At 34.5% G+C, this 16,382-nt stretch overlaps 1 protein-coding gene across 5 annotated transcripts in view; it reads right to left on the bottom strand.

Moving 5' to 3' along the window:
• Window positions 1-16,382, bottom strand: part of LOC108917945 (large proline-rich protein bag6) — a 56,720-nt gene that overhangs the window by 18,254 nt on the left and 22,084 nt on the right. For all 5 annotated transcript variants that reach the window (XM_018724764.1, XM_018724763.1, XM_018724765.1 and 2 more), the window contains one exon: window positions 9,968-10,626. In XM_018724764.1, the coding sequence (XP_018580280.1) occupies window positions 9,968-10,626 (659 nt within the window). The remainder of the gene's footprint in view (window positions 1-9,967; window positions 10,627-16,382) is intronic.

Consider the following 16,382-nt stretch of genomic DNA (forward strand, 5'->3'; position numbering starts at 1 on the left):
ACGGCCTTTGACCTTTCTCTTTTCAAATATATGGTGAAACCCACTTAAAAAGTTATATCCTAAAATATTACTGGAAAGGCTATAACTAAAAAACAGTCAAAAAACAAACAACACTGACGATACTAAATTTCAATGCAATATATTATTTTTTGGCAAATATTTGGTTAAAATTTAACAGATAATAGACCCTCAATTCTTAGAAAATCGTTTTCTTAATATTCTAACAACCAAAACTTATGGCACTTTTTATCAAAACATTCTCACATTTATCCAACTTCTGTATTAAAATAAAAATTACAAATACAGTATTTTTAAAAATATGGTTTCCTTTACATTTCGACACTTTAGTAGGAAAACATGCTATCTCAGATTTCGGTTGGAAAACATGCTATCTCAAATTAAGTTTGGAAAACATGCTAGCTCAGATGATCTTTAAGTAAAAACATGCTATGTCAGTGTGACTAGAAATTTAAGTTGGCACATTGAATGATTGAAACGGTGCATTTATAATAAACTTATAGTATACAGGGTGTCCCGAAATTCATGCAACAAAATTTGGTCATAGATTCTTAAGACAAATTTAGGGGACCTGTATTTTTTCTTTTTGCCTACTAGCTCCCTTTTTCGGAGTTACAACCCCCTGAAATCTTCCCCTAAGAAGTCTTTTTTATATCTCAAAACCTTGTTGTACGAGAATCACTAAATTAGGTACACAGGGGTTTTATGACATGTGGAATCTCAGGGTGCTACGCTTTTTGGCGAGAAACTCTCTTAAGACACTTTTTTGTGGGCCCCCTTGTCTTTGGAACCAGAAAAATGTGGTCGCAAATTTGATTTTTTTTATACATTATTAGTTAGCTAGAAAGCCATTGAATTTAAAAACTTTTTTGTCTCTTGATATTTGTTTCGTAAAACGCAATGTTTTTGAGGAAAATGGCGAATCACGATATGCATTAGATCACATTTTGACATTTTTCTCAAAAACATTGCGTTTTACGAAAAAAGTATAAAGATACAAATAGTTTCTAAATTTAATGGATTTCTAGTGGACCGAAAATTTTTAAGAAATTTAAATATGTGACCAAATTTTTTTGGCTTCAAAGACTAGGGGGCCCACGAAAAATTGTCTTAAGGGGGTTACCTGCCAAAAAACGTAGCACCATCACATTCCACATGTCATAAAACCCCTGTGTACCAAATTTAGTGATTCTCGTACAACAGAGTTCTGAGATATAAAAAAAAGATTATTCTTAGCGGCGGACTTCAGGGGGCTGTAACTTCGAAAGAGGGGGCCACTTGGCAAAAATAAAAAATACGGGTCCCCTAAATTTGTGTAAAGAATCTGTGACCAAAATTTGTTGCATGAATTTCGGGACACCCTGTATTTTTCAAAAAGTAAGGAATGTTTATGTTCAGCTACACTGTTTCTTTTTTTTTATTCAACATTTTTCAATTAATTTTGTTAAGTTACTGTTATAAATGACAAAATTGTTAATTAAAAAAATATAATAATATGCAGTATGCTGCAACAGGTACATTACCAGATGTTTTTTGAAATAACAAATTATAAAAAAATAGTATATACCTTAATATACAGGGTGTTTCTTAATAACGTGCTAATATCTAAGGTTATTCTTGGGTCTATTTTAAGGAAAAAACTTATGAACATGTCCTAAAAGTCTTAACTTTTGAACTACAGGGTGCTAAAGTTTTATGAAAAACATTTTTTATAACTTTTGTATTACCCTAAATATTTTTTCAAATTTGGTACACGCCTTCTATTCATCGAGATGCATTTTCTGATGTACAAACAATTTTATTACTTTTGCCACTGGCATCTGTACAGGTTTTGTATTGAATATTTTTGAAGAAAAATATGTTACGTTACTGCTAGGAATGATGGAAAAGCTGTGTGAACGATACATAAGGGACAGTGTGCTTATGGAAAGACAGCCACACTATAATCAACATGCATAGACTACGAGGCGATCTACCGATACTGCTTTCCATCAGGTGGTGGGCAGGATCGAGAAATCTTTGGACCACAAGGAGTCCACCCTGGGGGTATTCATTGACATAGAAGGGGCGTTTGATAAAATGTCCTTTCCCAAAGTCAACTCGGCTCTCATGGAGACAGGGGTTTCTTCACCATCTGCAGATGGACATCAAATATGCTCACAAAAAGAGCTATACAAATCAGTGTGGGGGATGCCTCCGCGCGAGGAATTGTTGCAAGGGGCTGTCCCCAGGGAGGTGTTTTATCACCACTGCTGTGAAACTTAGTTCTAGACAGTCTCCTATGCCACCTCAACTCGTAAGGCATCTGTACCATCCCCTATGCAGATGACCTCACTATGCTGATTAGCGGAAAATTCGAAGGGATCCTTTGCCAAAGAATGCAAACAGCCCTAAGAATTATTGAAAAGTGGTGTGAGGACCATGCTCTGTCAGTGAACCCCAGGAAGACGGAAATGGTCCTCTTCACGAGGAAGAGACAACTGGGGTCAATAAAGGCACCAACTCTCCTAAACACTACGCTAAGCATTGCAACTGATGAAATACCTAGGGGTCGATGTAAAGCTAACAAGGAATCTTCACTTTGAGAGAAGATTAAAAAAGGCGTACATATCCTTTGAGCAGTACCGCAGAACCGTTGGCAAAACCTGGGGCATGAAACCAAATGTGGTTATGTGGATATATACTGCCATAATGAGGCCAATGTTAGCCTATGGGGCTGTTGTCTGGTGGCCAAAATCGCAGCAGATGACAGCTAGACAAAAGCTCAGCCAAGTATAAATGATTGCCTGTCTGAGCATAACTGCAGCTATGTGTACAACACCTACCATAGCAATCGAGGTAATGCTGTGTCTGCCACATCTGGATATTTATCTAAGAAAAGTGGCTTTAACAACTATGCTTCGCCTCAAGAACAGTTTAAAACTGGATGTAGGATGTGGAGAAGTTAGAAGTCGCCTATGGAATGAGGTTGTCAGAAAGACGCCCCTTCTGCAGACAGACACTGACAGTATTTCTCCCCGGTTTGCATTTGACAAACCCTACACCGTACTCACAAAGAGACAGGAGGAGACCGCTTGTGGAGATGTAATCAGCGTCTTCACAGACGGATCAAAATGGAAGGAGGGTGCAGAATGTGGAATATACTCTAGATCCCTGCACATCAGATATCAGTGGGCAATGGACAGGCATGCTACCGTTGTACAAACGGAGTTAGCAGGCATAACCATAGCCACTAAGGAAATTGCCTGCAGGCATACTACGGGCAAAACCATCAGAATCTACACGGATAGTAGACAAGCACTACCGACCTTGCGCAATCATAAGATAATGACTAGGACAGTGTGGGAATGCCATGAAGCACTGGTTGTGGCTTCGTCCGCTAAAAGCATATCTGTATGCTGGGTAAAGGGACACGAGCGGTGCTATGGCAATAAAGAAGCTGATAAGCTAGCCAGGAGCGCATCGGGCCTCAACATTTTTGGACCCGGTCCCTCCAGTGTGCTTCCGTTGTCGGCACTTACTGGAATTATTAAGGAAGACACCCACAAAGAATTCATGAAACGGTGGGATGAAACGATTAGCTGTCACTTCACTAAGGTGCTCTTAGTGTATCCTAGCAAAGACACAGCCAAAAAATACCTGGCCATGTCTAGGTCAAATCTTCGCCTGGTGACAGGTATTCAAACTGGACATTGTTGGCTAAGGAAACACCTTTACAATATGGGGAAGTGTGAAACACCTCTTTGTAGGGGCTGTGGACAGGAAAACGAGAGAGTATTGCATGTACTGTGTGAATGCACTGCCGTCCCGTCAACAAGAGAGTCCATGTTGGGAGAACACTGGCCTTCAATGGCCTATATTAGAGAGATCCCCCTGAGCAACGTCACCACCTTTTTCACTGTAATAGGCTGGCTAGCGACTCAGGTGGATTGATCTCTCTAATGGGAGGATGTACAAGGGGCCCAATGGGGCCTAAGTGCTGTAGCTTTGCTACCCTCCCCACAACTCCAGGACTCCAGAACAGAACTCCAGTAATAATAAACATTTTTATATATTATATATACACTATTTTTTTATAATTTGTTATTTCAAAAAACGTCTGGTAGTGTACGTGTTGAAGCATACATGCAGTGCAGTTGATCTATTTTTTTAATTAACAATTTTATCATTTATAACAGTAACTTAATAAAATTAATAGAAAAATGTTGAATAAAAAAAATAAAATAAACAGTGTAGCTGAATATAAATATTCCTTACCTTTTGAAAAATATTTTATACCGTGCTTTCACCGTACAACGCTACATAGGGAATTAGCTTCGTTCGAGTTCGTAAATTCGGAAGGGTGGGGCGTGCTGGGTGCTGCAACCTGACTGATGTGATTACGTACGCCACAGTGCCGCACGCAGAGATCGACATCCCCACCATTGAAGCCACACGAGTTTGACCGACGTGAAAGCACAGTATAAATTTATTATAAATGCAGTTTCAATCATTCAATGTGCCAACTTAAATGTCTAGTCAAACTGAGATAGCATGTTTTTAGTTAAAGATCTGAGCTAGCATGTGTTCCAAGCTTAATTTAAGATAGTATGTTTTCAACCGAAATTTGAGATAGCACGTTTTGCAACCGAAATCTGAGATAGCATATTTTCGTACTAAAGCGTCGACAGTTATAGATAATATTTTGTGTAACCTTAAAACTTTTGTTGTATGTATGGGATGATCCACGTCAAATCGATCAAGTCTGTGCCCAAAATTTGAGAGCACCTATGAAGATGGTTTTCGACTTAAAAAATTTGTCTTTCCAAATACTTTAAGATGCTAATTGGCAGAATTGAAAAATCCAAGATGGCCGACATAATATGGCGCCTAGAAGTATGAGAAAAATAAATAATCGTCCAATAAACTTCTCACAGTAATCAGATTAACCACAAATTCATACCCAAATAGTCTGAATTGGTGCCCTTAACATCGTTGGACATGAGTATGGAGTTATTTTTCAAAAATTCAAGATGGCGAATTTCATATAGTGACTTGTCAGGCTAAAAAGCCTGAAATCGTCATTCGAAGGGAAGTGAACTGTCGATTTCACCCATAAACCTTATCTGAACAGATATTTCTCATGTTTTTCAGGTCACTGGAACGTGACGTAGAGTTTGTTTGATGGTATAATATCATATATCAATTCTAACCTCAAAAATATATAAAAAATCTTGATTTTTCGTTGATATAGCGAGCTAAACCTCAAAAGAATAGACAATTTTTATGATTTTGGGGTTGCTGAAATATAATGAGTTTTTTTATGGTATCATATACACTGATTCTAACCTCAAAAATATTTGAGAAATCTCGATTTTTTGTCGATATACCTAGCTAACTAAACTAAAAGAATAGACAATTTTCATGTTTCTATGGTCACTAAAATGTGAAATAGTGACGATTCGATACTACTAGGCGCCATATGTCCGCAATCTTGAATTTTTCAATTCAGCCAATTAGCATCTTAACGTACTTGGAAAGACGAATTTTTTAAGCCGAAAACCATCTTCGTAGGTGCTCTCAAATTTTGGACACAGGCTTGATCGATTTGACATGGATCGTCCCATATATACAGGGTGCCCCCTTTTTTGTAGTAGGACTTTAAAGGCGATAGAGAATCGTATTTTAAGTAGAAAAGTTTATATCAATATAAGTCCGCAAAAGCATCGATACGGACCTACAGGGCGTACAAAAGTGAAGAATTTTTTAATTTTTTCTTTCTAGCGCCTACAGTTTTTGAGATATTTTGTTCAAATTTTGGGGTTTAATTATTTATTGGGGTTTACTTGGATAGGTATGCCAAATCATTGTGAAAGTCTACCGCGTGATAATTTTTTCAAGGTCGCGGCCCCTTTTCCACCCCCTAATTTTTTCGTGGTGCGCCACTGACCGTGTCCGTTAAAGGAAATCGTTTCCCAGTTCTGTTTAGAAACTTTTTTATCCCTTGTATTTTTTTCGTATCTGCACTCATTTTTAAAGAAAAAATTGAAAAATTAATATCTGTAATAGGTCAATTTAATGAGGCTATTCTAAAATGCCACAGTAGGCTGTGTCTGTAACTTAGAAACACACTTTGTTTACAGTTCATTTTGACAGATCATCCTCCAAATTGCAATTGTTGTAAGAAATAAAATTAGGTGGGCACTGAAAACGAGGTGTTAAAGTGGTGATAATAGCGTTCGTTATTCCTGATATTAAAATGCCTTTTTTATTCACAAATCAAGAACAAGCAGACATCCATTTCTGTTACAGATTTGCAGACAGGAACTCGGCAGAAGCAGTTAGAAAGTACAGGAGAAGATTTCCGCATAGACGTCAACCGCATTATTCAGTTTTTATTAACATTCATCGACAATTTAGCACTCACGGTCTTAGAACTGCAAGACCCGACGAAAGGCAAAACAGAATTAATATCCGGCAAGAAAGAGTCAACAACCAAATTCTTCGTGAGTTCAATAGGGAGCCAACCACAAGTAGTCGAAGAGTTTCTCGCATCCTTCTCATATCAAAGAACAAAGTTCTTCGAGTTCTAAAAAAAGATCACAGACGTCCTTACCATTTGCAACCTATGCAAGGTTTGCATGAAGGCGACGAAGAAAGAAGATTGGTGTTTTGCAAGTGGGTTTTGAATTCCATCGAACAGAATGAACATTTTTTAAGTCACATATTGTGGACCGACAAGTCGTGTTTTACTCGCCAGGGTGTCGTCAATTTCCACAACCAGCATGTGTGGGCACATGAAAATCCGCACGCAATTCGTCCGAGAAACTTTCAAGTAGAATTCAGTGTTAATATTTGGATAAGAGTTTTTAGTAATTATCTGTTTGGTCCTTATTTCTTGCCACAACGCGTAAATGGTGATAATTTTTTGGAATTTTTAATAACTGAACATGGAAATATGTGGGAAGAAGTTCCATTGAATTTGAGATTAAATGCTTGGTTTCAACTTGACGGTTGTCCCACCCACTTTCATCGAAATGTAAGGGGGTGGTTGGATTATAATTTCCCACAAAGGTGGATAGGACGTGGAGGGCCGATTTCTTGGCCTCCACGTTCCCCCGATCTAACACCATTGGATTTTTTCGTCTGGGGTTATGTAAAAGATAAAGTTTATATGGTTCCTGTGCATACAAAAGAAAAGCTTATTGACCGCATCCAAAATGCCTGCGATGAAATGAGAAACGGTAATTTTATTGCCGCAGAACAACAATCTATTAGGCGAAGTTGCGAATTGTGCTTCGAACAAAATGGTTCCCATTTCGAACAGTTGTTTTAAATCATTACGCTGAGTTGGTAAAAAAATACTAAAAATTAGAATTAGAAAATCTGTCCATTAAACTCAACGTCAGGAGTTTCATCATTTGCACAATTTGCTAAATTTCAATTCCTCTTTTTTTATAATTCTTAAATTATCTATTTTTAGTTATTACCTCCCTTTATGAATGAACTCAGCATTAGTCATAGTTAGTTTATTAGCTAAAATTACCTGTTGATGTATTTAACGCTTTTAGTCTGTAGCATTTTAGAATAGTCTCATTAAATTGACCTATTACAGATATTAGTTTTTCAATTTTTTCTTTAACAATGGGTGCAGATACGAAAAAAATACAAGGGATAAAAAAGTTTCTAAACAGAACTGGGAAACGATTTCCTTTAACGGACACGGTCAGTGGCGCACCACAAAAAAATTTGGGGGTGGAAAAGGGGCCGCGACCTTGAAAAAATGATCACGCGGTAGACTTTCACAATGATTTGGCATACCTATCCAAGTAAACCCCAATAAATAACTAAACCCCAAAATTTGAACAAAATATCTCAAAAACTGTAGGCGCTAGAAAGAAAAAATTAAAAAATTCTTCACTTTTGTACACCCTGTAGGTCCGTATCGAAGCTTTTGCGGACTTATATTGATATAAACTTTTCTACTTAAAATACGATTCTCNCATTTTTTAATTTGTTTATAACTATCGCATTTATTGTTAAAATTTTATAAAACCTATGACAAGTTGAGAGTTTTGTCATACTTTAAAAATGTGCCAAAAGTGGGCGCTGTAGGTGCAATAGTTTTCGCACAATTCAATTTGTTTATAACAGGGGCTCCAAAAGTTATGAACTTTAAGTCTTTGTACAGGCGTTAATTTTCAACCAAACATGATTTTGAAAGCGTCACTGTAATCTTAAAAACCTAATTAAGCGACCTATTAAAAAATATCACCGTTTTTTTGACATTAAGATTCTCAAATTGTGCATTAAAAAACCGTGAGTTTTTCGCTTATAAACAATTTGAATAAAATTGTTGCTATTTATGCTACCTCACCGAAAATAGATACAAAAAAAATACAAATTTAAAAAAACGTAGCCTCTACGACCAACAGGAGCCAAGATAAGAATTTTTTTTTAAATCGTAGCGCAATTGTTTATAAACATTAAGACTTGAATTTTTCGCAAAATAAAGTTTACGACGTAAACTACGATTTTCATATCATTTTCTTCTTCTTTATCATATAAATCTTTGCAACATAATCAAAATTAATTAAAAAAATATTAATCACAACCATTTTCAATAGGTAATAGGTATAATGCAATATGTATTATATTATATTATACAATTTAAAATTTAAAATTTTTTCTAATTTGATGAGAAATAATAATTTGAAAATAATTTGTGAATTTTTACTTTAATTTTACATTTAAATCGTAATTAAATAGCTAACAAAATATTGAAAAAATAAGTTTACTTTGGCTTAATATGTAAAAAAAATTACTTTTTAAATGAACGATAGCTTCATTTATTTATTTAATAATAGTAAAATAATTCCGAAATTGAAATTTTAATTATTTCGTTTAACAATAATTTTTGTGACATATTTGTAAATTAAAAAAAAAATTAAGTATAAAATATGCATTTTTTCTGGAGTTCAGGGCTATTCTACGAATTCGTAAATATGCCCATTGTTATTTTTTCGTCCAGCTACTCCAATTTAAAAAAAAAAAAAGAAGTTTCTACGATGAATAGAAGCCGAGATATTGCAAAATTTTACAGCGCACATCAACTTAAACTTTGGATTTCATTTTTCTCCCTTGCGCGACTCGCTTGGACGAGCTTCCCCCACTGCCACGCTGCCGGCCGCCGGACAATTTACTTAGCGAGTACCTATACTACTCTTTAAAGGGCTCATGAGTCGTTAAGTCACGGGAAATCGTAGTTTACGTCATAAACTTTATTTTGCAAAAAAATCAAGTCTTAATGTTTATAAACAATTAGGCTACGATTTAAAAAAAAAATTCTTATCTTGGCTCCTGTTGGTCGTAGAGGGTGCTTTTTTTTAAATTTGTATTTTTTTTGTATCTATTTTCGGTGAGGTAGCATAAATAGCAACAATTTTATTCAAATTGTTTATAAGCGAAAAAGGCACGGTTTTTTAATGCACAATTTAAGAATGTTATGTCAAAAAAACAGTGATATTTTTTAATAGGTCGCTTAATTACGTTTTTAAGATTACAATGACGCCTTCATAATCATGTTTGGTTGAAAATTAACGCCTGTACACAGGCTTAAAGTTCATAACTTTTGGAGCCCCCATTATGAACAAATTGAATTGTGCGAAAACTATTGCACCTATAGCGCTCACTTTTGGCACACTNCTATCGCCTGTTAAAGTCCTACTACAAAAAAGTGGGCCACCCTGTATTTATTAATTTTAGTGTTTTACTTTTCCGGTATAGAATTTTATATTGACAGTCCACATTTCTACATATCAATTTTTAGGCAATATCTTTGTAACATTAAAGAGTTTAATGAAATAGAAACGGTAATAACTGTTTATTTATTTTTCAATAATGATAGAAAAACTGATATTGGATCCAATAAAATTTGTGATCGAAGAAACAAACTGAAATGGTTACTTACCATGCCATGCAAGCCAGAAAATAAAGAGGCGAATGGTGGCAAGTTCGGAGCAGCATTACCGGCAGGACCGGCATTTTCTCTTCCCGCATTAGGTTCAGAAGTATTTGAGGCATTGGAACTCTGAGCAGAAGACTCATTAGCTCTCCTGTATTCGGTTCTAATCGAATCAAATATCCCGTTAATAAAGTTTAGTATATTCTGATTTTGACCAGGAGCAGTTTGCCCGCCAGGCGGCGTTTCCTGCCTGGTGGCATTGTTCTGCGTCGAATTCTGTTGGTTAGCCGCTGGAGCTGATGCAGGCATCACATTCGCTTGATACAATCGACGCCTTGAAATATGATGAGAGTTGCAAGGAAGGAAAGGATCGAATCCGCCCTGCATAGCTTGCTGAGCTAAATGCACATGTGGACGGGGCGTAGAACGGGTATGTGTTGCGGTAGTGGGATTAGTCTGGGTGTTTCCGCGTGCCTGAGAATTCTGCCCGGCCACAGTAGGAGGGGCTTGCGTAGTATTTGGTTGCTGTGTGGATTGTGCGGCATCAGTTGACGGTGCTCTCATATTGGTTGCGTCTGCCGCGTTTCTATTTATAATGTGACCTGCCATTTGCATAAGAGATTGTAAAAACTCTGGGGGTGGTCCGTTCAAAGCTCCTCGTAATACTAGAAAGATGATATTTGGGGATAAGTAGCTTCAATTACATTATACATGTGCTGTTTACCACTAAAGCCCGGCGTTTCAATCGGTTAATGCTTAAAGAGGGAAACCACATTAGAAGGTTCAAAAATGGGATTTTTTATTGCATAAATTGTTAATATAACTATTCAAGAATATGCTGCCAAAATTTCAAAATTAAATTCTTATTCATTTCAATTTTGAGCCTAAAACCGAACGCTTGTTCAGGTAGTCACTTATTAAGCAAGAAAAAACAGATGCAAGCTCAGAATGATGCCCTTGAAGAAGAAGAAGTACTGTTATATAGAGCTGGTATCGCTGATCGATCGGTAAGCACTCTATATTATAACTAACTCAAACTAACTTTCTTAACTTTCTCAAATTTCTAGTTTTCGGAAATTTTCAAACACGTTTTTTCTCGAAACGACATTTTTTTAATTCACGGGAATTCTAGCTCAAAAATTGAAAGTATGTTTCTTTATGAAATGATAAAGAACATGAACCAACAATTAGGATGATATAATTTTAAGGGTGTTTTTTATTCAAAATAAGTGAAAGAAAATGAAAAATTCTTAGAAAATATCTTAATAATGCAATAATCATTTTGCTTTCGGATCAAAATTTCACACATTTCCCGTGAAAAACCAACTCGGACGACTTTCAGCAACTCGGATGGCAACAGCCGTAACTTCGGCATTTTCGACACAAATGACGAAAAAATTGGTAAATATAGTTCAAAATACTGATAAAATAAATAAAATATTAGTAAAATCATGTCAAAGGTTGATCAATTTCTAATCAATTTGTCCCACTCAAAAAAATTCATGAAGGACTTCTGAAAATCACCCTCCTAATGTGGTTTTCCTCCTTAACTTAAATCTAACCACCACTCTATTTTCTTATATTAATATCATAAAGCAACAATTTTCTCTAAAAGTTGAGTTATTTTCATTCAATGCATGTTTCATTTCATACTTTATTAATCTGTATACAATAAGTGTCAGGTTAATCTTCAATTGAAAAACCGAGTCTAAGACATAATCGTTATGCACTAGATTTTAGTAAAATGTAGAATATTTAAAAATTTTAATAAATCAGACAGCACTATAAAACATTTTTCGCCTAGCATATGTGAAAATGAATCATATTGACCTTAAAAATATGACCGAAAGTAATATTTATCGACCCTTGGGCCACTGAACTTGTAACAACACGATTTTGTAGTTTTTCAATCTGGACATCTTTACTTATCATTTGCGTACTTTGATGCAATTGATAATTTTTCATTATGAGGCAAATAACAAATAAGCAACCTGCAATACATTTTTAAAGATTTTATTACACAGTTTATATAAATATGAATCAATGCACAAATAACAGACTTTCCTCCATTGTTAACACAGGTTTTCTATAAAATGGAGTATTTGAAACTCAAATTACTATTTGCTGTAAAGAAATTTGTAATTTTCTGCTTTTGAACAAGAAAATCTGCGTTAAAATAGGGGAAAGTCTGTTACTTATGCATTAATTCATATTTAGACAAACTGTGTAATAAAATCTATAAAAATGGCTAGTTGCCTATTTGCTATAGATCAATTTAAATTAAAATTTGGAATCTTGTTATATTTTTCCTTCTTTTGGTTTTGTTTAATGCTAGGCGAAAAACAGTTTTGTGTCACACATGCAGAAAATGCATTAGTAGCTCTTACCTATCAGCTAATATCCGCGGGCTACTAATACTCATTTTCTGCCCTTGTGACACAATATACTATACAGGGTGATCCATTAGCGGTATCGACCAGCTGTATATGTATATGAAACTAGACGTGCTCCTATTATGGGATAAATAAATCTATTAACAAATACGACCAAAAGAAATTGATTTAAAATATTTTCAAGTTTGTAACTTCACCGCTAGAGGGCGCAACTGCTATAGTGATACAGAAAATTGTCGGTTTTTTGAAATTTCGCTTATATAACCTAAATTGAAAATACATTTTTTAGATACACTGTTAAACCCTTCACAAGATTTGTTAGAACTTTTTTTTGGTTATTACCATAGCAATGTCAGTATGAAGAACACTATCTTGAAATTTTTAAATTGTCATAACTTTCAAATGCCTTAATCGATTTCAATAAACGATGGCTCATTTTAAAGAACTATATTAATAAAATTTATTTTTATGATATAGGAATGAAAATATTAGTTTCCTGTGCAACGGTAGACGAAGCTAATGAGAAAAGTTTTGTAATTGTCTCCGTTTAATAAAAAAAATTGAATTCAACGATATAGGTTTTTTTTCATGGCTTGATAGACCATTCATTATGGAAAATAAATACACAAACCGGAGGTCAATAACTTTTTTCATTTTCAAGTTATTGCTAAAATAGTGAGGTTGTACTAGAACATCCTGCTTTATTTAGTTCTCTAAATAACATTGACATAATCCAAACCAAAATTAAATTGTAAAACTATACCAATCTTGTCCTTAAAAAGAATTATTGCTTTATTTTGAAATTTTTTTGATAACTGCAATATTTCATTTTTTGTATTAATTCCAAATATCTGAGTAGTTATAAAGATTATTGTTTCCATAACGAAGGAGACTATGTCCTATGAATATAGACAAATAAAAAATTATGTCAAACGATATGTGTCAGCTCTTGCTTCGTGCAAAATTAGTGTCATTCGTGTGAGAAAAGTACTTGTGTTCTATATGAAATTCCCAGGTCTCTAACTAATTCCCTTAGACTTATTTGGGAATTTACATGGACACAAGCCAACATATTAATAATATTGTCTTCCGTTCTTGCACGGCGATATCTTCTTACAGAATGTAGTGGCGTATGGATAAAAGCTGAAATACTTCTCTGGAGTAGCGTATTCTACGAGGGTATCGCAAAGCGTATTCTCTTGAAGCTATAACGGCATTTTTCAAACATTGAAATTAAACTGCCAACATATCATACGCTTCCACATTCGTAAAAGGCATTTTCCTTGTTCACAAGTACTTTTCCAACACAAATAACACTAATTTTGCACATAGCAAGAGCTATCACATTTCGTTTGAAATAATTTTTCAGTTGTCTATTTTCATCGGGCATAGCCTGCCTCGTTATAGAAACAATATTCTTTATAATTACTCAGATATTTGCAATTAATAAAAAAATGAAATATTGCAGTTATCAAAAAAATATCAAAATAAAACAATAATTCTTTTTAAGGACAAGATTGGTATAGTTTTACAATTTAGTTTTGGCTTGGATTAGTTCAATGTTACTTAGAGAACTAAATAAAGGAGGATGTTCTAGCACAACCTCACTCTTTTAACAATAACTTGAAATCGAAAAAAGATATCGACCTCTGGTTTGTGTATTTGTTTTCCATAATGAATGGTCTATCATGCCATGAAAAAAATCCTATATCGTTGCATTTAATTTTTTTAGTAGAGAAAATTACAAAACTTTTCTCATTAGCGTCGTCTACACAGGAAAATAATATTTTCAAGCCAATATCATAAAAATAAATTTTTTTAATAGTTCTTTAAAATGAGCCTTAGTATATTGAAAGCGATTAAGGCATTTAGAAGTTATGACAATCTAAAAATTTCAAGATAGCGTCCTTCATACTGACGTTGCTATGGTAATAACAAAAAAAAAGTTCTAACAAATCTTGTGAAGGGTTTAACAGTGTATCTAAAAAATGTATTTGCAACTTAGGTTATATAAGCGAAATTTCGAAAAACTGACAATTTTCTGTAACACTATAGCAGTTCGCCCCCTAGCGGTGAAGTTACAAACTTGAAAATATTTTAAATCAATTTCTTTTGGTCATATTTGTTAATAAATTTTTTACCCCATAATCGTAGCACGCCTAGTTTTCTATATACAGCCACTCGATACCGTTAATGGATCACCCTGTATATCTGTCATTATCGCAATAAATATCCTTAAAAAGTATGCAACTCATTGATTTTTCCACATTTAAATAGCATGCAGATAACAAGTGTGACATTTACAATATATGTGCACAACACTGTCATGCTGTGTGAACAATAGATTAATTTTCATGTTAGAACTATCGTTTACATTTCTCAGTATTTAAAAAATACAAACACTGAACATAATTTCACATAATACTAAATAGTCAACGAATAAAAGGTCTTGGATTGTTTGAAATGAAACTTTCAGGGGATCTTTATAAGACCCAACAATATTCAGTATTCAGTATGTAATACTCCAATGTACATGGTGGACAATGAATAATTTCAATTATTACTTCGAAAGGAATAAGTGACCGTTCCCCTGTAAATCTGCGAATTTAATCCTCGCAAATTCTATGTTGAGACAATGTCGACAGATATAGTAAGGAAACCCAGAACTTGAAGAGAGGGCACTTCGACAGATAAAATGCTATTGATTGCAAGATGATTCAACATCATTTGATTTGAAAAAAATACTGCTAATGCCCTACATCAGTATATTCAGTTATATATTGCACTTATGACTGATAAATCTACATGTATGTTTACACCAGGAAAATTAACGAAAATAAAAGAGAAACTTGAAAAAAGTCCTATCCGCGATATTATTGTAAAATTGTCTAAAGGAACATAATACAAGACATCTCTCATCTCGTGAGTCAAAAACTTTTATTAGCTAACTTTTCTTTTTAAACAAATAAGTGAGGAAAACAGTTTTTTCACCTTGCAGGGAAAACCATCAATTTTAGCGAAAAGTGACTCGCAGACAGCTTGATTCTGAACGTACCCTGTCTCAATTGCTATCAAAACTGATTTCTGTTTGCTAAAATTACTTTTTTTTCCGTGCAATTTCATGGTGTTCTGTGGCGATTTCACAATTTGACGTTCTGTTCATTGGCGCACGGATTTTTTGGCTTGATTATTATTTTGTAGATTTTGTTGTTACCTGATATATTTTGCGACATTATAAAACAGTATTTTTCAATACTACAGTTAGAGTAGGTGGATATTATACGTGAGTAATTAATTTATTGCGTATGTTGTTCTCTAACCTAATCGGTTTTTTAATTTAGGTTAACATGGCATTTTCATTAGAACATGATAAATTTCTTCTGGAGGCCTATTTTCGTAGTGGACAAAACAATGGTAATGGTTGGAAATATTCGATGAATTCGTGTCATTTACAATTTCAAGAACAATTTCCAAATGATGAAATTGATTATGAAATTTTTTCGAGACACGTGAAGAGATTAGTGGAACGCTTCCATAACACTGGAAGTGTTTGTAGAGGAAAATCTCCAGGCAGAAAGTCTATTCTTACAGAGGAAGTCTTGGAAGATGTTGAAAACCGCTTACGAGCTAGTCCAACCAAATCACTACGTCGGTTATCTGCTCAAACAGGTACTTAATAACAAATATTTATTCTAAAATTTGTATCATTATTCCTAAATTGTTTATAGGAATATCATATGGATCATGCCATAAAGCAGTAAAGAAGTTGCATTTTCATCCTTATAAAGTTAGTGTTGTGCAGGAACTACTTCCGTTAGATTTTGGAAAACGTGTGCAATACTGTAATTGGTTTAACGAAAATCTGAATGACGACGATATTCTAGATCTAACATTTTTTTCTGATGAAGCGTGGTTTCATTTAAGTGGGTACGTAAACTCCCAAAATTATCGCTCTTGGAACACAGAAAACCCTAATATTTTGCGTGAAACAACTCTGCACCCTATTAAACTTGGTGTTTGGGTAGCTA

Source organism: Anoplophora glabripennis, unplaced genomic scaffold, assembly GCF_000390285.2.
Source record: "Anoplophora glabripennis isolate ALB-LARVAE unplaced genomic scaffold, Agla_2.0 scaffold66, whole genome shotgun sequence".
Lineage (NCBI taxonomy): Eukaryota > Metazoa > Arthropoda > Insecta > Coleoptera > Cerambycidae > Anoplophora > Anoplophora glabripennis.